Here is a 26,615-nt window from a genome sequence, read left to right on the forward strand (position 1 = left end):
TCTGTTCCAAAGTATCATAGTTCATCTGCCCCTACACTGTTTCTTTAATTGTTTTTAAATCTCCTTTTCTTTTGCCTTATGTTTTGATGCTTTTAATGGTTTTATGTGAAGCACTTTGAATTACCTTGTTGTTGAAATGTGCTATACAAATAAACTTGCCTTGCCTTGCCAAAACACCTAAAGATAACTCTTTTATCTGGTTTTGTTTTATCTGTACAAAAACAAAATGTAAAACCGACAATTTGTAATCTTACGTAGGGTTAAGAAAGACCGTTTTTAGACTTGGGTGGAGCTAGCCCCTGTTTCCAGTCTTTGTGCTAAGCTAACTGGATGCCAGCTGTAGCTTCATACCATACAGATAGCAGAGAAGTGGTATCACCCTTCTCTTCCAAATCTCTACATAACTCTCTATGCTCTCTAGTGATACACCTTTAATCTACATAGTTTTGAGTTTCAGCTCATTTTTGGCTGTCCGGCCCACAACTTTACTGCTCTGGTTCACTTTCACCGGTCTTGTAATGCTGCAGATGTTTCAGCGCTCTAAAAATCCACTGTAAACCTCTTCAGCAGCAAACAGTACATAGACACGGTTGGAGACTAGCTGGTGAACTTAGTGGAGCCTTTAGCAGCTATGAGCCAGATAGGCCTATTTTTCTGAGGAGTTGGAAGAGACCAAACACAGAGTTTAAAGAGTGGATTTACGCTGCTCCGTTAGATTAAACCACGCCTTCCTGCTCTAACATACAGATGAACAGTGGGCCTCTTCCCACAGCACCCGGGGTTTAGCGCCTTTGCAAAGGCTGAAATCCATTTTAAAATCATACTTGTTGCATATGTAAGACTTTACACAGATAGGTACCAGATGGTGAAATTTCATTTTCCCACAAGATATCTTCGATGTGCTGAGGCATGGGAACAGTTGAGTTAATATTTGGTCTGCACCATCTCCGCTTTTAAATCAAGTCTTCAAACACATTTAAGTCTTGTCTGCCCATGTGTATATTGTTGTTTTAGCTGTATGATTTTAGCATCATTTCACTTTTAATATTCACATTCTTGATGTGATATTCTTCTTTGTGGTGATTTGTTGATTAACAACCCCCGCTTATCATTTATTTATTATTTTTTCGTTATTACTACTTAGTTGTTTTTTCAAAAATACAATCATTATTTTAAATAATAATTCTTAATTATAATAACTTATTTTATTTGTATTTATAATTTCCAATATATAATTTCTCCCATATTTTTATCAAATATCGTTCGACCCGTGAAGTCACTGCTGTTTTCATTTTTTATAGAGAAAAAAAAGGAATTAAGAAGACAAGGCAAAGCTTTAAGATTGACTGTATTTATATGAGGTTGATACTGTATGATGTGGGTATTACAAAGCATCCAAAAGAAATAAGAAAAACACAGGATAAGTTGGTCAGTGTGCCAATACAAGCTCAAAATGACTCCATCTGGAGGCAAAATCAACATTTTGATCGTAACATGCATTTCATAGTATACGATAAGATGAAGCATCGAAAGCCGCAGCATCTTTGAAGGAGGGCGAGCCGGCAGCTGGTTCAAAAGGTGCCTTCGTCCACACTTTTCATGATGCCCACAACCCAGGTGAGGGTTGGATCCACACAGATGCGACGACCCTTTTTCGTAATCACACTGAAATAAATAGATCAATAAATTACATTATAATGGTTGAAAATTGAGACAAATAATAAAGACAAGAAGGAAACCAAATAGAAAGTAGGAAATGTGGACCAAAAGTATGATTTATTATCACAAATTAAATGTTAAAAAGATTAAATGCAATATACAGACATCTGAGAGAAAATTTAAATTAATTAAAAAAGTACCGGTAATAGTCACTATAACAACTCATTCTACTTATCAAGGTTCATTGTATTATACAAAACATAAGGATACAGTAAACTTACATGGCTGCAGTCTTGGGGCATCGGTGATCAGTCATGTAATATGAGCTGATGAGTCTTTTGTTCAGTCTTCTCGGGTAAGGAGTGAAGCAGCAGTTGTCAGGGCCGGTTCCATCTGAAGGAAATAATGAAGTGATGTATTATCAGTCACACACAATGTGTTTGAATGATAAATCTAAGGTTATCTTACTGCTGCAGATCACAGAGGCGATCAGCGCATATCCCAGGATGCTGAGCAGAAGGATGCGAGTGGTCCTCATGGTGACTCGATGTGAAGATGGAGATTAAAACCACAGCTGCTCTTTATCTTCAGTGAAGGGCTTCTAAATACAAGGTGGTGCGTTGTTGGGTTTATCAAGATCGAAGGGGAGTTTTCTCTTTTTTCTTCTAAAAGGTGTCACTAGTGTGGAGGGAGGGCAGCTGTGGTTTCACGGAGACTAAAGTTGCATGTGACAGAAACGTTCCACTCACTTTTTCAAAAGGTTGAGGTAGATTACAGGAAATGCAGTTGTGGTTAGCCCGGAGATGTAGCTCAAAGTTAAGATAAAAACCCCAACAGCCCCTAACAACTCTTAAATCTGTATGAAATAAAATACCTAATAAGACACTGGAATTAAATATTGGTGATATGTTTTTGCATTTGGTGTAATTTCTTTCTTTTTATCCCATTTAGTATGCTAGTAGATGCTAGTAACTGGCCAAATGAGAATTCAAGTCTGTCAATTTAACAAATATGCACTTTAAATCTCAACTGTTATGCCATCATGGATGAAAGGTTCTTTAGGTGCTCAAAAGATTTTAACATTAACAATTTTCTCTTCTGCAAATACCACCACCCGCCCCCCAATGCTCAAAGAGATCAATCTAAGAACAGCTAAATGTGTTGAAGAGTCCTTTCTGTGAGTAGACTTACAACCATCGCGTACAACTTGCATAGCTGTGTCACTGGATTCTTAATTTTCCATACTACAACTTGCTGAATGTGTAAAAATGGTGAACAGTCACTCGCTAAGAATCAAAGAGCAATTGAAAAAGCCCCAATAGACCAGAATGCAATGCTGCAACAAGACTATTAAAGTTGAGCTCATCAATATTTATGTTTCATTACACGAGGACGTTTCTTTCCTGCTATTAATTGGCACATTATATTTTTTCTGTAGTTTGTCATGAGGTATTACTTTATGTAACATGATTCATCAGCACAAGGCAGATTATTCTGAGCTTCCGCACCGTGAATAAAGGCATCAACTATGTTATGAAATGGACATATTCAAAATGTAATGTAACCTTTAACAACACAGCTCTTTAGTCTGAATTGAAACATCAGACCAGATACAACCCTTCTGCTCTGACCTTTCAAAATAAAAGCCCTATATACATATAAAGTGCATAACTGTTTATCAGTCAAGAACACCCAAATAAAGCTGTCGAGGGAAGTAAAATGTTTCAAATAAGTTAAGACACACTGCTCCTGGTTGAATATGTACATCTCTTTATTTTAATAAAACCACTGTTCATATACAGTTCAAGTGAGATTAAGTTGCATGGTAACTCCGCTGTCTCCATGTACGTCCATCAGTCCTCAACAGAACAACACGTCTCTTGTGGGGGAAAAAAAGCAATGCAAAACAGACGCCAATGCATATCAGCATATTACACGTTTTATTCAAATTGGATTAAACTTGCTTTCTGGCCACAGTGGCTCATACAGTGTTGTGTGTTTTTGTGATGAAGTAGGTAGAGCTGGGGGGCCCAGCCTTTAATGTAACAACTATAACTAACAGACCTTTCTGCAAACACCACTTAATACGCACACACACACACTTCAACGTCACTACTTAAGCACAAAAAGAACACTAAAATTAAAAGGATGAAAAGCGGACAACCCGTTTAAACCTGCGAGTGATGACATGAAGTGATGAGGCGAGGCACAACTCAAAGGCCTACGTGTATGTGCAAAAAGCTTATTGCAGTCCTGCGGTTTGTCACCACACAGGAAGACTGTGTGCGTGTGTGTGTGGTGCAATGAAAGTGTTCTGTGCTGATGCAAACACCCAAACAAGCTGATGATTCAAGGCGCTTCCTGTATTGTTTTGTTTTTAAACATGTGGTGTACTTAATCTGTGGTCCAGGCCCTTAAGAGCGTTTGTTCTTGTCTCAGTGGGGACAGCAGGTCTATGCAGCACTGATAACACAGGACACAAGGGGAAGTAAAGTCCTCCGTACACCAGATCAGCTTCACAGCCAATAACAGGACAGTCACTGTCTGCACTTCTCAACTTTTATCTCATTCACAGGGTGTGCAAAATGGGCAACTCACAAACAAAAAAAGATATTTAACATTCCCCTATGGGCTCAACTACGGTGGCTTCTTAGGGCCATTTTAGGTTAAAAAAAAAAAAAAACTTGGGGTGGTCATATTTGAAGAAAAAAAAAAAACAGGATAGTGTTACATTTCTGAGAAAAAAGTCATGACCAGAACAAAAACTTTTTTCCCTGTGTCAATGAATCAGACTCTGCCGCTCGTCTCATATTATGCCTGAAGTAAATGACCCAATGGAATTATACTTTGCCATTGAATACTCCTGCTTTTAGCCCAGAATCACCACATGACCATAAGCATCCAGACTCTGAAGAGACATTAACGGCCGAGCCTAATTTAAAGAAATTTTTTTTCTTGTAGATTAACCACTTTAAACTCAGACAATATCAGTGTTTTCCCCATAAATTTACATATTTAATCTTAGTAATCCAGTAATTTCGTTTCCTTTACCTACAATGGGCCATCGTAATCAACAGTAAGATAGCTCTTCACTTGTTCTTAGCTGATTATCAAGAAGAACAAACTGTCTGTGTTAACTCATCAAAACAATGCTGGTGATAAAACCTCAAGCAACAGTGATGTCGATACTGGCCCCGCCCACTGCTGGTCAGGACGAAGCGACACATTAACCACGGTGTGTGAACGGTCTCCATGACAGGAAGCAATAATCTGTGATCCAAACAGACGGACTAGCCCCCCGCTTACACCTGTGGAACCGTCTCCTGTGCTCGAGTTAGAGGCAGCAAAAACGTGAAGAGAAACGCTAATAAAAAGGGAAAAATTGGCCATTTGCGAGGCGGAACAACCAGTCGGACTGATTCTGTAAAAAAACAAACACAGGTAACGCTCGACCACAGATACAGACAGAAGGAGCGCAGCTCCCTACGGCCGATTATCAAGTTGCAGTGTCGAGGCCCTCGGATCAGAGCGCCTACAGTGCATGTCGACTACTATTGACGTCATCAAGACAGGCTCAGCAACAACCCTTCACTTGTGTCCTTTTGATAAATATTAAATAAATACATTTTAAAAACATCACACCAACAGACTGAAATGTACCTCTAACATTTAGGGAAGTCAGTGTCTGACGCTTTGCTTTACTCCAGTTTCATTGGCATAAATAAACCGTAAAAGTCATTTTACCAGCAGCTCATGACCTCTTAAAAGCAAATGTAACCACGCGGCGCTCTCAGAGACAGAGTTATGTGCATTTCATGGTTCTTTAGCTAAGAGAGCCAAGAGTTGACTTCATGGAATGGATCAGGAAACAAAATGAAGAAACACAAATGAAATGCACACAGAGGACAAAATCAAACTAAAGGAATGACTTAAGTTTTGAGTGGGAAAAAAAAGTGCAGAAACAAAGATTGAGACACAAAGACACCAGCTGGAGTTCCACGTCACACAATTCAACACTGTCTGAGACTCATTTGAAGACTTTACTCTCCCTTTCCCTGACCGGAACTTATCGAGATTGGAGTCACATATGGACTTTTGTTTTTGTCACAGAAATAGCCACATTTAAAGAAGAGACAAGTGGAACTGTAGCTAGAAAGAGTGTTGACTTCAGATCTAAGAGTTCCTCTGGTCTATGCAGACCTGGATCCGCCTGGGAGTGTGTGATACATTCTACAGCCTCTGCTGCCTCTCAGCAGAGGAGGGGCGGTGGGAGATAAATAAGGCCTCGTATTCTTTTCCACACCCCGCCCTCATCGTCACTGATAAACCCCCCTCTAGAGTCCTGGTTCCAGTTGGAGCAGTGATGCGGCTCTAGGGGAAGAGGTTTATCACAGCGGCTACAACCGGATAAGTTCCGCTGAGCTTAAAAGGTCTTTCTTAGGGTCTATGTGGCCTGTTGAGGGTCCAGTTTCCCCCCATCGAGGGCTGGAGGAGACGACTGGTTGAGTCCAGTAACGTGTGACGGCTCAGCGCCTCAGCACCGGGCTGCCTCGCTCCGGATCTTTCTGTAACGTCTGCAGGACCTGAGGAGATGGAGGGAGGTACGGTTTTTTTTTAAATGAAGAAAAACGAACCTAAAAACCCTAAAATGGAAAAGCTGCGTCGTCCTACCTGCGCCCACTTCCTGTTGCGGCTAGTCATGTGAATTGCGGCGATGTGCTGGAAGAGCTGCTCGGCGGGGATGAGGTCGGGCAGGCGGGTGAGGAACTGAGCCATGTGGATGAAGTCCATGGTGGTCAGGACGTCCTGGTAGAGACGCAGCAGGCCCAGCCCCGTGCGGAACAGGAACTCCTCGTCGTCTCTGCAGAACACGTCCCACACCCGACACGCCAGGTCCAACGGCAGGGACTTGCTGTACAGCGTGAAGATCCTGGAGGGAGACGAGAATAAGGTAACACAGTAATTCAATTAAAAGTGACGGGAAACACGAATACATGTCTGAACTGAGCCTCATCAGCCGCAGAAATGAGGCGGAAACGGTTGACACTCACCAGTCGATTAAATAAATATCGGGCGTCAAGCTGTTTTTCTGGAAATGTGCAAAGAGCTTTGGTAGGTTTTCTTCAAAGAACACTTCAAATGCCGCAAAGTAAGTCAACATCTGTAGAGAGAGAGGGGAAGCTGGTCTCAGAGTGACACAAAATAAACAGGTGGTGTCCAATGAGCAGCGAGGTGAGTCGTCTGTAGAAGTGCTTTAATGCTGCCGTCCCTTACAATGCTTTACTGGATACTGCAGTCAGCATTCTGAGTAATTTCTTTAAAACTTAAATGTGAATGTTAAAATGATGCGTCAGTTAAAAGAAAAATTCACCACATTCTATATGTAATCGGTGTTGATGGTAAATGTAGTTCATTGAATCAATAAATTGTGTTCTCTTGCTGCTCGCTGAGCCGTGCCGGCAGTGCCTACACGTACCAGCATGCATTGCGTGTTAGCTTCAGATGTGGCCAGATCTTCTTGGTTGGCCAACGCAGCCTCAGCCTCTCCCTGCTGCATTTCTTCAGACAGAAACTGACTCCAACACATACGGCTTAATATCAGACTCCGCCAATAAACTGTGAAACGTATCCTCGTCCAGAACGTCCTCTCTTCTCTTACTTTAGGAGGACATTTTCTGAGAACTCAGATTTCTGGGTCAATATGAAGCACTGAGGAATTTACTGCTTCAGTCGAGTCCATTTACCATCAACACTTATTGGACATCTGTGTAAAAAGGTGGCGTTTGAATACCTAAGTGTGTGTGTGTGTGTGTGTGTGTGTGTGTGTGTGTGTGTCCACAAATACGAACAGTACAAGCAACAGGCTGTAAAGATTCTAAATAGCCTGTGTGCAGTGTGTCATGCATTGTATGTTGATTTTCTGTGCACGTTTTGATGGTGGATATCTGGAAGTGTGTGTATATGTGTGTACTGACAAGGCTGTGGTCGACTCTGAAGAAGGCCATCTGACAGGGCTTGTTGAGCAGGTTGGCAAAAGCTATGAAGGCGTCAGCAGTGTCAAGGTTCAGGATCAGCACTGCTGCGATGAACGACATCCCCTGCACCTACACACACACGCACGCGCACACGCACAGGCAAACACAAAGTAGAAAAGAACTGTGGTCCAACAGTGGTCTTGCAAGCATTCAAAAAAAAAAAAAAAAAAGGTGTTATAATGAAACGTATACTTTCCATCTCTGAATGCGAGGGCAGAGAACAAAAACACCGGCGGCAAGTCAACACCTGCAAGAGGTGACTTCTGTGCTGAGCCCTAAATCTAATCACATTTCAAACTAATATAACCATAGACAGCTGAGCTTCAGTCTGGATATTTAAGATGGAAACAGATAAAATGCTGATGCAGACAAATGCAAAGAACAAAACAGAAACAGCTGCACTGAGGTGAATGCATAGATTGTGTGTGTGTGTGTGTGTGTTGCAGCACAGGGGTTGGGGTCAGTGCAGGAAGTCGCAGTCATTTCTACCAAAGCACACAGCGTGGGACTGCAGTTAGGAACAGCGAGGCAAACCGCACCATCTTCAAGCACAGTGTGGCTTTGAAGAACAACACAAGTGCAAACACGACTTCATTATAAGAGCACGGCATCAAAGAACATCCAGCTCTAATTGGAGAGGTCACACTGGACGATTATGTGTAATGTGGAACTTCAGAGAAACTGACCACAACCCCTCACTATGCATCGGTCACTGGCCTTATTTTACACATTGCTCTCGTTGAATCCAGGGCGTGTGGTTTGTTTCTGTTGATGCCGATACCAGTCAATACCTAATGTATTCATTCATCAATACTAATCGTAGTTAGAACAGAATTACGGAAAAACGATGTGAACAAATGTGAAACGTTTTTGTGGAAAATATCAGTAAAATACGTACAAAATTGTGAGAAATTTCTGAAAAATCTCAGAAAATAATTAGTAAGATTTGTGAAAATTTGTCGTGAAAAACATCTACAAAATATTTTAAACATGTCCAAAAGATAGCTGAAAATTTGTAAAATACCCAAAATAACATGAGTAAAATATACCAATAAATGACATACAAATATTATTGAGTGAATGAAGTATTTTGATCATGTAGTGAATGTAGCACGAACATTATTTATGGGATCTTATATTTGACATTAGTGATTAATAAAGCTGGATGTTGGTATTCCATCAGATTTAATCACATGTCCAGGGGACATGGTGGACTGTTGTTAGCCATGTTAGCTCCTCCCGTTTATGTTTACAACCCCCGCACTCATAGAAAGAAATGTGTCAAATATATCAAAAATATATTCGTCAGTGATCGTAAAAAGACAATGCGACAAAAAATTAAACATTTTAAGTTTAAAATGATACCTTTAAGTCTTAGTTGTATGCAATAAATGTACATTAACACGTGAATATGACAATTTAATGACAGCTCACAGTCAGTGGAAACCGGAACATGCAGCTCATACAAACGTTGCTTATGAAAGATAATAATAGACAACGTAGGTGTTGCGTGGGAGATCCAGGTCTGTGCCGTGTCATTTTTAAACCATCTTAACATACGAGTAGAATACTGTACAATATATTAAAGTGTGAATCAAAAGTATAAAACATGCTTCAGTATCACAGCAGGATGTCATGCTATGTTTGGTGTGTGTGACTTACGTAGCCAACGTCTGGCCGGTAACAAGTGTATGCTCCCAGAATGCTGTGCAGCACATCATGATATGGCCCGCCCTGACGATTGACAGAGAAATAATGAAGACAATGAACAAACAGGGCACACACACACACACACTACTGTGATACAATATTATCGGAGCAATGTCTCAGAGTTTCCCTTAGTTCTTGCAAAGGTTACCAGGGCAACATTGTATTAAATAGAACAAAAAAGCTGAACGAGACATTTTCTCAATAACAACAAAGTGTTTTGATACAATAAAACTATGTATTTTGTGTGTGGGGGGGGGGGGGGGGGGGGGCTTCTCTCACTGACCTGCTGGAAGATACACAGATGGGGGAAGGTTCTTGAGATGTCCAGCTTGATCAGCTCCAGACTCGACTCCCGATCCGACGAACCAGGATCTGGAAGACAGAACAATACTTTACAAAACGTCCTAAAACGTGTATAGTACAACCTCTAATCTGACATCCCAGAGACTTCACTTCAGTGAGCCCAGATGGACCAGGATTATAGGACAGAGCCACAAACTGATCTATTCCGTGTCTACCTTCAGGTTCGGCCTCTAAGGAATGTGCCGGCGTGCTCCTCCACTTCTCTTTGGCCCGGGCCAGACAGATGCTGTACAGCTCTGCAGGGACACACAGCAGCACAGTATGATCAATATGAGACCGAGCAGAGGACACGATGACTGGACAGAAACGATAACAGGATCCAGCTCGTCACATTACTCTGCAGCAGTGACACTCAAGGTGACTAAAGGAAAAAAGAGATCTCCCTCATTACTTTAATTAAACAGCAAACATTTGTTTACATTTGGCAAACTGGCAGCAGTGACAGCATGCTGAACTAGCTAGTCAACAACATACCCATGCATGTGCAGACAACCATCACTGGGTTACTTTGATACTGAGGGGTGTGACGACCTGCTCACTCTGCTGGCTGTGTTCCTGCACAGGGGTTCCTGGTGGGAGGAGTCACCTGCACCAATCATCCAATTGGCTGATTGGAGCTTGGGGGGGTATATTCTCATGAGCGAGTATTTCATGATAAGCCCCCTTCAATAATAGTAGAAATGCTAGTAGTAGCATTATCAGCAGTAATTTACTTAAAATGGGGGAGTACCGTCACTGAGCTTTGTACGAGTGTGTGAGCGACAACGCATAGCACTGCTCTCTGAGGCGGAATAGTACGAAGCAGAGTGGACCAGCTCAGCAGTCAGCGAGCGCTTATCTGCAAGTAGCCCTCGGGGTGCTGAGGAGCTCTCGCAGAGCGGCTCGACGTTGGTGCTCTTTTAGCAAGTGGAGAATGAACCTGCAGTGTGTGTGTGTGTGTCGGCGTACATCTATCTTTGCGAGGACCAATTTTGGCCGGTCCTCACTTCCTCAAAGGCCTGTTCGAGTGTGCAGACTCAGTTTGAATGTCGAGGTTAGAATTAGGTTGGGGTTAAGCATTTAGTTGTGATGGTTAAAGTTAGAGGCTAGGTCAGGGGTGGGCAAACCTTTTGGCTCGGGGGCCACATTGAGTTTTAAAATTTGACAGACTGGCAGGGCCAGTAGCAGATGAATGGAGTGTTTGTGTGAACTAATATAAATTACAAGTAAAAGCCATGACCTAAAAAGTAACTTTCATTTAGTTCCAGTGGGAACAGTGTTGTTGGTCACCCTTTTAACCAGTGCGTCAACATTTGGTGTCAGTTTGGTTGTGGCAATTCTCAGAACAGATCTGAGGTGTTAATCAGTTAACTGCGATCTTACACGGTGTTTTTTTTTATTGCATAAATGCATATTTTTGACACAGTTTTTAGTGTAAAGGTTAATGACTGTAGTCTTTTTAGCAGTTTGATTCTTTGAAGGGATCATACAAATATTTAACTGTCACATCTAACATTATTAGAGTTCTGCTCTGTAAAGTCTTTCCTTGTCTCTCCCCCCTGTGTGTGGGTACATCTCACTGGCGTCAGGAAACGTATCAGAATACCCTTATTTTATTGGTTAAACTGCATCACGTGATGTGATTTACAACGCATTGGTCGGTGTTTTTCCTGCACAGCTGAATAAAGTGCCGTAAATGCTGGAAAGGAGCGTGAACTCGTACCGTGTGTGATGTTGAGCTCGTTGCCCACGGCCAGGCTCCACACTTTTCCTCTTACGCTGGGGGGCAGGCCCTGCCACCAGAGGTCTCTCACTCGTCGAGATGTGCACCTGGGGAGGGTCAACGTGGGTTAAATGTGAAAGGAAAGTCGAGCACACAAGAGGCTGCTTGATAGTTGTTTCATAGATCATTTATTGATCAGAACCACAAGGTGGCAGTCAGTTCCTCCACTGCTGCAGTCACTTATTCCAGGAAATGACTTCCCTTCAGAGAAAGACCAACCCAAACATCTTTTACTCTTTATGTTAGCATTATATTTTACTTAGTTGGTAAAACAACAAATTTCACACTTTTAAGGGAAAAAAGCACTGAACTTAGTCCGAGGTGTTCCACATGAAGGAGTGGTGGAACTTTGACATGGAATCCAACATGACTGTATGACACCGATGTTAATTCAAATCAACAGGCTGGAATGACTGTGTGGCAGTTATGCTTGTAAAACAGGTTGTGTGTTGTCAATGATAATTAACTCACAGTGAATCATAATGTTTGCATGTGACGCGTTCGTTTTTTCTCACTGCAGTGCTCGTGTACAGCAGCTGTTGGGTGTATGCTCCCGATGTGGCGCAAACTGTGACATCACAATAAATGCCAAAAACCAGCCTCGTGATAATGATTTGGTGCACTGTTAAGAAAACAGACAATTAGTGACCCCATGTCAGCATTAAGGAGATAGTTTGGACTTAAAGTCATATTTATTTTTTAAGGTGTGTATAATACGTTCAGCTGTCGCCCCCGTCCACAGTAGTACATTACTTTTAACACAAAGCTGCATGTTTACCATCATTACCAGAGTTTTTGCAATGAGTAATTTATGTGATATGGAGGATTTTTGCTGTAAATATTTGCAAATACCAGCTTATACTATATCTTTCTGCCTTCTATATCGGCTCTGAAATGAAGAGGACTAAACTGAACGGTAAAAGTCTGTTTACTACAATCAATGCTCCAACTCTGTTTTCTACTTGATTTCTAAGCAACTGACAAGCTTGAAGTGGATCCCAAAAGATCCCTGGCTGTTTTTCAACTTTACATTTTTCAGGGAATTTCAGCACAATGCAGTGTTCGTACTGGAAAATGTCTTCTCCATGCAAAGAAGTTAAAGTCACAGAGAAACTGAAGTCAAAGCGTCTTTAGCTTCTGTACTGTATTTCATGGTGAAACCGAATATTTAAGTGGTGTATAGTTACAAGAGGGGTTTAAATTAAAGCCTTTGCATTTGTTAGGGCCACTAAAAAGGGGGCGGGCTTAGAGTTCAGCGCTATACGGAGCTACAAGAGACTGTTGGTTCCACTCACATCTCCGTCACCGGTTAGATCAGGAGGACAACGAGGGAGAGATGAAATGGTTCGACACATCCCTTCCTGTCTCCCTCCATATTGCTTTGTTAGCTACTCCGATCCACAAACAGTGAAGGTGTATTCAGTATATTCATCATTCTAAACTCAAGTTGTCGTTTGTACTCACATTGTACTCCAGTTAGGCAAGATCTCCAGGTTCCAGATCTGGGCGGCAGTGCCGATGCTCTCCTCCAGCTTACAGCGATCCTCCAGCTGCTTCTTTCTCTTCTGAGCCTCCTTCAACTCTACAGACAGGAGTGTGGGGAGAGTTGGGCAGATACAAAGTAGAGGGAACGTTAATGAAAGAGGTGGAATGCAGTCTGAAGGGAGACATCGTCCGTTGGGTCCTGTAGTGGTGTGCGCAGCTTCAGAAGCTCTGGAGCGAGACAGGAACCTTGATTACTTTGTAAAGATGAGCTCACCTCTCTTCTTGGCCTGGGCCACCATCTCTTCATACTGCTGTCTGTGTTTCTGAGCCTCCTCGGCTGGCTTGGCAGGCAGATTCCTGTAACACGCATAGATCAATGCAATGGAAATGAATCAGCGCCGATGTGTTCTCTGAGCTTTGCTTGCATTATTCATGTTGAGCAGGCTTGTGATGTAATGCAACACTGCTCAAGGTCCATTTATAGCTTTGCTGGAGCTTCCATTCATTTTGCATCTTGGGCTGTACCAGATGTCATTTTTATACATTCAAAGCTTCTATTGAGGTTTTCACATGAAGCTTTGGAAGTCTGTAATCCAAGTTGTGGATGAAAGCTTCAGAAAAAGCAAGTTAGTGAACATGGAGCTAAGATTTATTTTTATCATCATTTTATGACAGTAAATGTTGGTCAAAGTATTTTAGTATTTGCTCTGTTATTTTTCTGCAGATATGATCTACCTGCTCTTCTTGCATGGGGTGCTGTATTAGCTCTCGTCAGCAGAGTTTCATCTGATTTTATTATGGAATGCTTGTGTCATGATTGCACCAGAATAAAATAATCTTCATCCATCTTCTTTAAATATAAATAACACTGCACTCTAATAGTGCTAAGCCCAAAACACTGGCACTTTGCACTGTACAGTAAGTGCACTTTTCTAGATGAGCTTTACCAGCAGGGGGTGACAGGAAAGAAGGAAAAGAGGTGGCAGCAGCTGAACTCAGACTTTTGCCAGTCATGGTGGGACAGAATATACTTCATTGTGTACACACAGGAAATCCGGCTAAATTATACGATCGTTTTCATTCACCATGTTGCCGAAGAAGAAGTGCTAATCTTGTGGCTGAGCAGCACCACTGAAGGAAACATGAGGCAGAGCGTATGCATGCATGCATGCATGTCTTTCTGTATGTACGTCAACAAAATATAAAATGCTGCGAGAACAAACAAAACAAACACCAGGGTAATGGAGCCAGGCTGAGGGAGGGCTATTAAACTTTCAGCAGCACCTCTCCTTTACCGCCTGTGATACAAACAGACACAGCACAGCGAGCTGGAACAATGTAGGAAGGAGTCGAATGACCGAGGAAGGAGGACTGATAAAGAAGGAATGAGGGGAAGATAAAGACAGAAAGGCAACAGAATGTGGCTTCATTGTCTGATAAGCAAACTCCACTGGCAGTGAGAGAGAAAGAAAAATGTGGGATAGTCTGATATCCCACAGATTGAAGAGTGTGTGTGTGTGTTTACATACGCAGGTCTGTCCTCCAGTATGAGTGCGGTGGTGGAGAGTGGCTCAAAGTCCAGGTTTTTCCTCACACCGTGCCTGGGAGACGTCGGGTTGCCAGGTCCAGCTCTGCCACTCTTTGTTTCATATTCCTGACGACGAAAACCGCACATTTAGGCACAGAAACGTAAAAACGGAAAGTGGAGTTTTAATTACAACATTTACACACACAGCGCAAAATTGGTGGATAAGCTGCTTCATGTTTCTTGTCAAAGTACGAATAGATTTATGCATGCAGCTCCAAAGCCAGAGAAATTTGCCACAAGGGCCACAGCTGACCACAAAGCCACTGTTGTGGTCAGCTGAGATAATAAAAAATGAAAAGCAATAAAAGAGAGGACTTGTAGGTGTACATTAAGTCACACAGAAGCACTGAGAAATGTCTTGGTGACCTTGTGACGACGCTTTGGCCTCTGAGCATTTGTCAGCTGCTTTCTAATGTGTGCGCTTTCTGCTCCACCACTGGGAGTGTGATACAGGCCTATAGAGAGAGGAGGCCATGTGACATTCAACCTTTTACAACCACAGAGCAGTTTAACACAAGGTCGACTATCAGCTGACATGCGTGTGTGTGTTTATGTGTGAGTGGTAACAACTCTGAGCACAATATCCAGAATCAGGGAGGTGACAGAGCACAAACAGTTCAGGGAAGACCTTCAGAGGAAACTGTCACATTGTCTCTCGAGTTAATTAGGGAGTTACTGTAAATAGGGCAAGTGCAATCGAGCACACGCACACACCCCACTGTGTGTCCAAAATGGCCTCCGGTGTGCGTTGAGCTGGTTAATAATGCAGGCTGAGGGCCGCAAGCAATCAGCTTAACGCTGTGCTGCCACAGGGATGCTCACATTGATCAGCACAGACCACAATACAGGCAGAACAATCCATTCCTACAATAGGAGTGTGTGTGTGTGTGTGTGTGCGCACGCGCGTGTGCACGCAGGACTGTTCGTGATGCGGCCATGTTATCAATCTGTCCTTGTGTTATTGTCTGTTACACCACAGCCTTGGAGTCAAATAAAGGTAATTCAATTAGATTCAGGAAGGCAGGGAATCACAGAACTAAAGTAAGAGGAGGGACATAAAAGACGTAAAGCCAGCATGAATTACTGATAATAGCCACAACTTATAGACTTATCTTTACTTGTAGAGAAAGCTAAGCTATTTACAAGATTAATACAAATGCTATAAAACAGAAGAAAACGCCATAACAAGTCTGCAGCCATGCTAGCAGCTCTGTGAGGCTGTACTTAGGCACCACAGTGCTGTGAGCTAAATGCTAACGTCAATGTGCTAACACGCTCACAATGACAATGCTAACATTCTGATGTTTAGCAGATAATGTTTGCCAGGTTTAGCATCTTAGCGTTAAGGAATAATCCATCATTGTACAACATGCATGTATTTCGTCTCTTGCTGAGACTAGCATGAGAAGAAGAGTGAAACTCTCACATCTCTCCAATATGAAGCTAGGAGATAAATAGCTTAGTATGAAAACTGGAAGCTAGGGGAAAACGGCTAGTCTGACTCTGTCCAAAGTGAACAAATAAATCCTGTACCGACACCGTTAATGCTCATTGACTAACGCATCATATTTTGTGTGCTTAATTCAAAAAGCAAAAACAAGCTGTGGGTTTATGGGCAGGTTTATGCGAGACATTCTGTATGTCTAAAGGGCCGATACGAGAGTGAATGAAAAAGCCAAAAATGTAAGAGAGCATTTAGCTTTAAAGGGGAAGTAAACAGAGGATCAGTTCCTAATTATCTTATCTTGCAAAGACTCAAGAAAGGCCATGTCACAAAAAAAAAAAACTTTGAAAAATAAACATTTCAAAGTGATAGCAGGGTATCACCTTGTGGACAATGTGCGTCAATATCCTCACTTTCATCTATTCTGTAGCCATCTATCCTTCCCTGGAAAGCTAACCTCTAACAAGCTAGCTTGGAACATGCTACCACTCGTCGGTCACAATAGCTAGTGTGTTATTAAAGATGATGTGTGCCCGAGGGAACAGCTGTAGGTCAATAAAAAAAAAAGGTTAGCCAGAGCTTTGTACCCTGAAAATTAGATTGATACTGCAGGGGGTCAATCAGCAGGTGGTACCAACAAGGTGAGACACAAGACAGGATGTGTGTGAAGCTGTACCGAGAGGGTGTGTATGGAAGGGAAGCTACGTGTGAATGTGATGCGAGAGCAAGCGCAGTGATAAAAGTGAAGTGAGTGGCGTAAAAGTATTTTAAGTACGTCAGAGTGAGAAACCAGATAAATGAATAGCTGAAACAATAACAATGGACTGACGGTACAGAAGCATGTAAAGGCTAAACGTTACAGCACATTCCTCTGCCACTCAACAACCAGTCCTACAGGTGAATCAGCACTTTAATCAGACTTCACACAGCTCCCTCTGGAGCTACAAACACAAAAGGCTTTATATAACTTCTTCCACATGTGCATTAGTACTCCCCAAGACCTGCAAACAGACTTTGGTGTGTAAAATCTGTGGAATTCCGCCTCTAATTTAGCAGTGAACAGATACATCTGACAGAATGAATGCATTCATAGATTCAACAGAGTAACCACTGGGCTACATAGCTTCAAACTAGCATTGTGATTCACACAGATAGTGAAGCTCAGCTCATTGTTTACGTTCCATAAACAAGTGTGTATCACAACGCATCCCTGTGACAGACCCCGAGTCTTTCCTTAAAAGGATGACATGAAAAAAAAACATCTATTCCTCAACAATGTTGAGAAAGCCCTCCTATCCCGTCACTTCTAGGATGGAACTTTACTCTTTCAGCTTTCAGCTGCTGGAATAGCAAATGTATCCCATGATAACCTGCCACCAGGCCAACCGGCTTTGTCACGCTGCCTTTCAGTTCTCCAATTTCCTGGTAGTGGCGGAGGAGCTCTCTGGCTGCACTGACTGGCTGTCATGCCGGCTGCTAATGGCCTTTAAAACTATATACACTAGGAAGCGGCACTCTGACGAGCACGTCGAGTTGTTTTGATGCGATGTTGTTTCCGTTTGTCTGCAAGTAGCCTCACACCATGTGGCCCTACAAAGTCTTACACAATTATGTTGTGCATGCTGTGATATGCAAGTTCCTTCTATGTGCAAAAAAGGAGCAATGTAGGCTCGACGGCTGTGTGGACAAGTGCTGGTGAAGCCGTCTTGGATTGGCACCTATCATATCCTCATTTCTCTATGCAAGCTGCGAGATGAAAGGCCACAGCAGGGCACTTGGCCTGGTTTCACTGCGTGCCAAAGTATTTTCCAAAGCCCATCAAGCGCAGGACAATGTGTGAATGAGTCAGACGGCGTCTGCGTCGTTGGCAGCAGCTAGTAGTTTGTTTGGCATCTGCTGCAGGACAGGTTAATCAGAGCAGTTACTCAAAATTCCGATTCCACAGATTGTATTGCACAGATAATTACGTTAAGTTATTCATATACCAGCATTGACAAACGTACTGGTGGGCTTGTAAATGAGGGTTGTTTCATCGAAGCATGCTTTACTGGAAAGAGGAAATAAACGGAGTCCCGCTGATTCTGCTGTCAAATGAGCCCTGTGTCTCTTTAACTGCATCAGTGATAACAGCAGGATGCAATCTCTTTGACACTTCAATGTCTTTCTTTTTTTAAAGGATGCTGTTGCACGTGCATTTGCTGTACTTAGCTGATGGCTATTACAAAGAGTTACGTGCAATAAAGATGTGTCGTCTCCAGTGCGGACATCGCGTCCGTCCACACATTCGGGAAACTTAAACGTGTTCGTCATTCTGGAGACATCCCCGACTAATCATCAGCCCGCTGCCCACCACGGAGCATCAGAGCCACGGAGGTTGTTATGTGAAACCCGAACCGTCCTCTTCCTCCGCAGTGTCCCTTTCACGCTCCGATTGCCAATGCCCTCTGATTCTGCCAGACAAGGAGAGAGAGAGCGCCGCGGTGGGTCGCCCAGCTCGTCCACTTGTCCTCGCGGCGCAAAAGCTCACTCACCATGAACGCTGCTGTTCCTTACAGACGGACAGTCCTCCGGTGGGGGTTCCTTTTACATAAACCTTAGCCCAGCATCATTGCTGCTCCTGGGGAGGGGAGGGGGGTGGCTCACTCCTGGCAACGAGACACCCAGGAGGAGGAGATCAAAAATGAGGGCAGAGGGACAGTCAAGCTGCCAACGGAGGGACACACCCCGCATTGGAAACGATGCAGCAGCATGATACCCCTGTCTTCCCCCGTCTTCCCATCTCTCTCTCTGAGCTGTGACGCTACAACGAGAGGCTCTGCATCAGGTCTATTGCTGCTGCGTGTGTATGTCAGCAAATCAGCACCGCCGTGTCACCATCGCTGCACCGAGAGGAGCTCTGCGCTCTGCCGTGTCCTGGCAGCCGCTCTAATCAAACCCAGAGTAACAGATCGGGTTCCAGACGCTCAGCCTCCAAGGTGCTGATACAACAGAGTTACAAAGCTTGTGCTCTGGGAGGAGGTGTCCTCACGTTTCCGCCTTAATTGATGATTAACACTAATGGTTGCCTCACATCATGGAAATAAAAAGTTTTGTAGGAGATGTACATGTTTTTATTTACTCATAAGTATTCAGAACTTGTCTCAGTATTCTGTGATCGTCAACCCCGGTTATGTTTAGTTATTCTATCCATAAACAGTTACGGGGTTCACAGGGCTCAGGAGATAGTGGTTCATCCACTAATCGGAAGATAAGAGGTTCGATCCCCCAGTCCTATGTCATCGTTTCATAGAGTGTACAGATGATTAGATCAGGTTTGAGCAGTTTAGCACTTTGTATGGCAGCCTCTGCCATCAGTAGAGTTGTTCCCATAACAGTATCAGAAATGCCCGCTACACAGCGATATAAAATGCTGGATTGGATATCAGTGATCTATGCTCCTAATCCAATATCATGTTATCATATCATGTATCAGCTTATTTAGGCTACAAGGGAGGCTGCCTGCTGCACATGATCAACTGTCAACAGAGATTAGAAAGAAGTGAGACGCCAAACTCGTTGCTTCCATCATCAGCTCCGGATTGCTGCATCCCAAACCGATGACGGAAGTACCCAACGAGCAAGGCATCTCGCTTCTGTTGCACACGCCCAGTGCCGATCGGGCAGGCGCTAGGGAGAAGTGTAGCGTTGGCCGGAACTCGCAAAATGTCAGTTTGACAGATTTCCCAGTGTAAAATGTTGCCAAACTAGATAATAAAAGAAAGTTCTATGGCATTCATTCACTGTATTCGTTTGTTCATGTTTTACCTGATTTAGTTCATGATTTAACCTGAGCAAGGCCAGCCAACATTGATATCGATCATATCCATATCCACCACATCCAGTCAGGGTTCGCCTGTCTGTGCGTTCTTGGCATATCTCGAGAACTGCTAATCTGATCTACTTCACAGTTGGTGGGTGTATTGCCGAGGACCCCGTGGAGTGATTTGTCAAACTTGGTGCAATTTGGACACACGACACGTTCGGTATTAACAAACTTTGAATGAACAAGCGGACAGCGCTTCATGTAGCAGTGGGGGTGGAGCTCCAGGGCTCTGCAGACTTGAGCGCGTCATCAGCAGCAAGCCTTTAAAAGGTCACGGCACTTTTGATGCTGGACATACCAATGGAAAACCAGCAAGGACTCTAAACTAATCTCACATTTTTTTCAGCACTTCCCAGCAGTAAGACCCAGATAAATGAATGGAAAACACAATAGCAGATGCTTCCATACAAAGGAATTCATATGCTACGACCACAACAGTCACCAAACCTCAGTCTATGCCAAAGCCTCACTGAGATGCTGGTTTTCCCTTTCATGTCTCACCCATCTGTCCATGGTAAATATGACCTCTGGTATAGAGATGACATTTGCTTGATGTATAGCAGAATTGATCCAGACTTTTATGCTAGATGTTGGATCAGATTTCATTGTTCAATTATTGTCATCACAATGGTCTAATTGCTGCTTCAGAAACGTTTCCATCTTGACCAGAACAAGAAAAAACTAGAACACATAAAACCCTTTATGCCATCAAAATAGTTAATATATCAGCACAAAACATTAGCTATCAGGAGCTTCAGTATTGCTATCAAGATCCCTCATTTATTCATGTCTAAAAGCGGTTTAAATGACTTAATATTAAGATGAAAAACCCTGCTGGGAATATTGTCCCCCCCCCCTCCCAGGGGCAGTAACTCAGACATGCCCGGGCTGCAACAGTGTGATTTAGAGCAGAGGCTCGGTAACGGAACAATTACTTTCTTCAGCAGTGACCAGACATTGTACCGAGGCCTCCAGATATATTGAGATCCCCAGACTGAAGTGGTGTAAATTAGAATGTTAAACTTGATTTACAGTATTCTCAAAGGGGAAGTGTTGCTGGTGGAGATAGCACAGTGTGTCTCGTAGCAGCTGAACAATAACCATGGCAAATAAAGCAACACACACACACACAGCATTGTTATGGGATCCCTGAGGGTTAATATAAGGTTACAACCACAGATGAGATGGACTTCAGATATGAAGCATATGCGGCTGTGTGCATGAGTCAGACAGCATGTCAAGTGTAGATAACAAGAGAGTTAAAGCCAGCGTGTGACATATTTAGAAGGACTGATATGTAAACTGTAGGAACAGCACGTTAACAGGCCTTTCACAAAGAGCACAGGGTAAATGGAAGCACAATGACCGGCTTCTACAGGCTCTAATTACAGGCTGCCATCATGTTCTTTGCTGTGTTTCACCAGGAGGTGGATGCTGTGCTCTTTAATTGGCCCTGAGACACGTCCCCGACTGGCTTTTTGAACGGCAGTGGGAAATTTTCCGAGTGTTCAGTCATCAGCAGGCTATCTAACAAAGTGCTCTCAAAGACCTTGACATTTTGAATTTCAGCTCGCTGAGCAGCACGAACACCAAATGCACGTGGCACGTTTCTGCCACACTAAGAGAGCGAGTAGTAGGATTCCCATCAATCGCATGTTTACAAAGAAATCTATGAGTGATTGAGTCTATTTTAGCTCGTACAACATTTATACTTTGATATTTTCATTGTATTTTGGCTGTTTTGTGTTCTATGACCATTCATGATTTAGTTTTTGAATAAATTTAGCTTGTGACGCTTTAAAGTGCTGGGGAAGCTACTTCACCGTAGCTAGTGGAGCTACAAGCTAATCATCATTGGAAGGAGCCAAGCTACAGCAAAACGACACTTTTGTTGAAAGTAGGAAGCTTATCAGTTGAAACATTGAATTCAGAAAAAGTAGCTTAGTACACTAAAGTGATTCACAAAAAGAAACAAATAGTGAACAAAATAGAGTGCTGCAGGAATGAGTCCTAAAAACACAGAAATGAGTCAGCATTCTTGTATTTTCGTTAGCTTTTTACTCCCGTCGGTTGCATTCACAATTTGAAAAAAACATTAAAGTGGTGTTTATTTTCTTAAGATTATCTCAAAGCATGTAAATATCAAAGTGGCTTGTTTGCCATAGAGTTTATATTCTGCAATAATCCAAAGGAAAAATCCCATTGGCTTTTTATAAAGGGAACCAGTGTGATGCTAAATTCCGTGCGAACTACAAAAACACATCGTCCCTGCAGCACTCTACAGCTAGCTCCTGGAAATGTAGCTAGTTGCAAGATTATGAAAATGGCTACATGTAGACAGCTCCATGACTTTGTAAATATCTATGGTGCCATACACTGCTGGGTAATGTAGTTAAACTAGTAGCAACACTGCGGTAGCGTTGCTACTCGCTATCCTAATCCGATTGGTTTACGTGTTTATTGTAAATTACCCTTCTTCCAAAGATCCATTGTGGTTTAATAAACATTCAGTCGTGTCCTTTCTATTATGTTTCTAAGAACTGAAAGAGGTCGTTTCTTTCCAGCGTTCTAAAAATAGCTGAAGAACGTAAATGTCACTGATGGGAGTGTTGTTGCTCAGGGCATTGTGCTCCTGGTATCAGCAGCTACCACTGACACTGTTCTCGGTTAGTTCCTGATATTGTTGACCTCTATAAAGTCTGAGCCTTCAGCTGGTACGTAATCACGAGTCATAACGTTGGTTCATCGTGCTTACTGGTCTTTAGTGTCCATGGTAGTGATGAGCTCTGCTAAAAGGTGTCATTGCATCAAAAGCTAGTTGCTTATTCATTCCACCTTCAAACAACAGCTTCACCGTTTAAATGACTTCCACAATGTTAAAGTCAACTGCACTTTAAATTAATACAATAAAATATACATCTAATACATTCAATATTTGGGGTTTGAGGCAGTCAAATGTAACACTTCAGACATGCAGTTGGATACTTTCCAGCACAGATATTAAAACAAATGAAAAAATAAAAATAAACCGGCCAAACAAATCTGAAGCTTCAGTGTAAAGAAAGCTCATGAACTCTGTAAAATTATAACAAGACAACTGCGTTATCCAAAAGCAGTCCATTTAACTTGAAGTCTGCATTACAGAGCTAACGCAGCCCTTGGAGATGCTGTCCGACAGTTTCTCAACATAGTGCAGGTGGCCAAAGTGTCAAATTGAAACCCTGAGGACCATAAACCACAGCTAAGAAGACCAAATAAACCAAATGAATATGAAGCTGTGTGAACAATAAGACGGTGTGCTTAAGGGAGCGAGGTGTTGTCAGTGGACACGTTCCTGTATTTTGTGGGAAATTCTGAATACTGTGGTCAAACCATAGAAGAGCTTCAACAAATAACAGACAAGCCCTCATATGGAAATGTGTGGAAGAGATCAATGCAGCTTTACTGTGTTCAGACGGAACATGGAGGGAATTTGCACACAAAGCCAATGAATTTGAATTTGTCCGTAGGGGAGCAAATTCACACAAAGTCCTTTCAATTACATGCAACTGCTTCGTAAAACGTACAGAGACCAAAGGAAAAAAGGAGAGAGACTGGGAGGAAACACCAGAAAGAATGAAAGTTTCTGGTGAGATGTGAGATCAGAATATGTTAGTCTCTCCCAAACAGGAAATAGTCACCACGAACACAATGTCCGCCTGTGATCCCAGAATTGAAACCCCTGAAATTTAAAGATTCTACCTTCTGTATTCTCTTCGGGTCCTTAGCGGGACCGTCCCGTGGCGGGATCTTCCCAAACAGCTTCCACCCTGGATCCCTCTGCTCCGCCGGCCGACTGTCCTTCACCCTCCTGGCAAACAGGCTCCTGAGAGACCAACGGAGAGGGGACGGCAATTACATTGGAGGAACAAATTACGGTAAGTCATTATAGCACGAGAGCAAAATGTAGAATGCAGAGCTGTGACTGCAGTCTTCCGTGCGGGCCCCCAGAGAGCTGCAGGAACTCACTGCTGAGATCAGCTCGCAAAAGGAAATCTGTGGATATAAGAGTGAAAGCGCACCGAGCACCCAGAGAGCATTTTAACCACCTATGGGACATCATGTGAGCTGGCAGGACTAATAAAACTAGACGTTGAATGCATGACACAGCGGCAATAATCAACCTGCGATGTGTGATGTATAAAAAGGCTTTTTAGCTGCTTTTATTGAGGAATACAATCTTCCCACTTCAAATAACCACTTGACCGTCTGCTCTTCCATCCACTCTGTTTGAATACGGTGAAAAGCCTTCTTTCGCTGCATCATATAGCCAGCTATTCCTTGCACTCATCCATCAGTGCGCTGTTGTCACTGAGCTGTTAGCAGAGGCTTTCAGCAAAAGCCTGAATGGAGCCCAGCTGTGAAAACATTTATGAAAAGAAGAAAAAAAAAAAAAAAAAAAAGAAGCTTATTCTGACCGGGTCCACATCCTGCTGTTTGTCCAGGTTGCATCTCACCTAGAGGACATTCACATTTGGCTTTTTGTAGTGATTCTGACCCATCAATCAATGGGGGAATAGTTGCTATATGCAACATTAAACAAGTTGCTTTGACACCACTTGGCTCTAACCCAGTGGACCCTGAGAGGCGCAGAAGAGATCCGACAACACAAGTTGTCTCAGTTGGACCAATCTGACCTTCTGCCCTCTGACTTCCTCACAGTCCGTCCAGGTCAGGAAGCACCGAGCGGACACAGCTGCAGGCCGGACGCGTCATTGGCCGATAGCTGGCTGTGTCTGCTGCAGGCTTCTGTGTTTGCTTAGGGGGCGTTTCCTCCAGACATGCGGCCTCCTGCTGTGCTCACTCATGACTTGTTGAAAGCTGATGATAACCATAAACGTGATGGTGAACTATGCTGAGGATACATTGGTTTCTTACTGTAACTTACGAGTCAGGACTGAAGCGATGAGATTTTGTGGAAGTGAAATTGTCAAAAATACTAATACTAATACTAATAATACTAATACTACTAATAATAATAATAATAATAATAATAATAATAATAATATATAATAATAATCCTTTGGCTGGGATCGGTTAAGAATAATCTAACCTAAGATTACTTGGCCAAATTTAAATTACAAATACTTTAATCAAACAAATAAATACATCTGCATGCCTAACAATCGACTGCTCTGGATTCCTTAATTAAACATTACATTGTTAGCTAGCTAGCTAAAAGTCAGTTACTCATGGCTCAGCAAAGAAGCTCAACTTCCTCCTCCTTTGAGAAAAACTTGTTGGCAGAATTAATGGAGACATATGGCCACATAATAAAAAGAAGATAAAAAAATGACAAAAGCTCTTACGAAAAAAGAAGAAATCACAGTTAAGAAAGTAAAAAAAACAAATCACGTTACCTTTAAGTTTAAAATTAATTCTAGATCACATTTTAAAGGAGAGTTTAAAGATTAGAGTTTGAAAAATAATCAAATTGAATCTAGGTTGGGAGTAAAAACTCAACTGAAGTTCAAAGAGGTTAAAATTCAAACTTTCTTAATTTGAAGATACTTCGGATGCACATGATTTGAGGTAAAACCATTACATAACATGGTTTAAAATGAACAGGAAATAAGGGCGAGCGAGAGAAACATAAGCCTTGTATTTGTATATCATGGCCGTGCTCGTAACAGTATGTGCTGCAGAGTTTACGAGACAATGTGTGGAACACAATCACATTCATCTCTTAATCCTGAAGCGTATCTAAATGTGCAACACTGCCTCTAGTGCAGGGGTCAAACTCATGTTCATTCCGGGCCAAATCAGCATCACCGTCGGCCTCAAAGGGCCGGTTGTAAATGTAAGACTGTAAATGTAACTACTCCTAAACATATTGGTAAATAACTGTCTCTGCATTTGATTATTGTTTATTCAAGTGTTAAAATATTGTACATGCAGTTATATAAATGTAAAAATATATTTAAGCACATTTCTGTTATTATAACATGAATCCTTTTAATTTAGGGTTAATAAACCCACATTACTCTATCAAAGATTAAACTATTAAAGAAAATAGCAAAGACAAATATCAAACATGTTATTACAATAGCTGTTCAAAGCTTAAAATCCTTTCAAGGGTGCGTTTGCACAATCCCACGTGAAGTATTTCATGTGTTTTTAAAGCCACGTTTAAAGTAGTCTTCAATGTACTCACAATACATTTCCATTTCAAATGTACAGCAACCAGCCAAAGAGCTGCTTCTATGAATGTATCTCATACTTTTGACTTTCTATCTCATAATTTCGACAATGGGGATCTTGTTTTTATGAAATCTAACTTTAAATTTTTTTTTTTTCAATTAAAACTTTTTTTTATCTGGCGGATTCGCGGGCCATATTAAATGACGTGGCGGGCCGTATGTTTGACACCCCTGCTCGAGTGCTTCACCTTGCAGCAAACATAAAGTTGCGTGTGTTATACAACATTCATTGATCAACAGTGAAGCGCCGCAGCAGCTACTGCTTCTCTTCGGCTTACAGAGATGCTTCATTTTTATTTTCTTTATTAGAATCGAACCGTCTGTCTGTGTGTATGTGGGTTTGCACCCCGTTTATCTGGAGAACCACCCGTGGCACCATTTGAGAACCTCGCCACCTCGCCTTTGTGTTGGGCTGTGTGAGCCAGCACGGCACCTTTAACCTTATTTACCTTCCAGTGACAACGCCTC

The 26,615-nt window shown here is 42.4% G+C and overlaps 2 protein-coding genes across 3 annotated transcripts in view; both read right to left on the reverse strand.

The window, feature by feature from the left end:
• Positions 1–1,331: 1,331 nt before the first annotated feature.
• On the reverse strand, positions 1,332–2,274 carry ccl36.1 (chemokine (C-C motif) ligand 36, duplicate 1). The gene is made up of 3 exons (XM_079295188.1): positions 2,128–2,274; positions 1,941–2,052; positions 1,332–1,665 (listed from the first exon to the last, which is right to left on the reverse strand). The coding sequence occupies exons 1-3, from the start codon at positions 2,195–2,197 to the stop codon at positions 1,572–1,574; spliced, it is 276 nt and encodes a 91-aa protein (XP_079151314.1). The 5' UTR covers positions 2,198–2,274; the 3' UTR covers positions 1,332–1,571.
• Positions 2,275–3,474: 1,200 nt separating this feature from the next.
• The window catches only part of tbc1d14 (TBC1 domain family, member 14), a 30,577-nt gene continuing 7,436 nt past the window's right edge, over positions 3,475–26,615 (reverse strand). The window contains exons 3-14 of one of the 2 annotated variants that reach the window (XM_079295927.1): positions 23,650–23,773; positions 14,544–14,668; positions 13,289–13,371; positions 12,994–13,111; positions 11,470–11,576; positions 9,923–10,003; positions 9,688–9,776; positions 9,357–9,428; positions 7,635–7,763; positions 6,711–6,820; positions 6,331–6,589; positions 3,475–6,242 (exon numbers count right to left, since the gene is read on the reverse strand). In XM_079295927.1, the coding sequence (XP_079152053.1) occupies positions 6,186–6,242; positions 6,331–6,589; positions 6,711–6,820; positions 7,635–7,763; positions 9,357–9,428; positions 9,688–9,776; positions 9,923–10,003; positions 11,470–11,576; positions 12,994–13,111; positions 13,289–13,371; positions 14,544–14,668; positions 23,650–23,773 (1,354 nt within the window). In that variant the 3' untranslated portion in view covers positions 3,475–6,185. Of the gene's footprint in view, positions 6,243–6,330; positions 6,590–6,710; positions 6,821–7,634; positions 7,764–9,356; positions 9,429–9,687; positions 9,777–9,922; positions 10,004–11,469; positions 11,577–12,993; positions 13,112–13,288; positions 13,372–14,543; positions 14,669–18,577; positions 18,646–23,649; positions 23,774–26,615 lie in introns of those variants that run through there. The other variant, XM_079295926.1, reaches the window with a different exon arrangement.

The sequence above is a fragment of the Melanostigma gelatinosum genome, assembly GCF_949748355.1.
Source record: "Melanostigma gelatinosum genome assembly, chromosome: 23".
In the NCBI taxonomy this organism is placed as follows: domain Eukaryota; kingdom Metazoa; phylum Chordata; class Actinopteri; order Perciformes; family Zoarcidae; genus Melanostigma; species Melanostigma gelatinosum.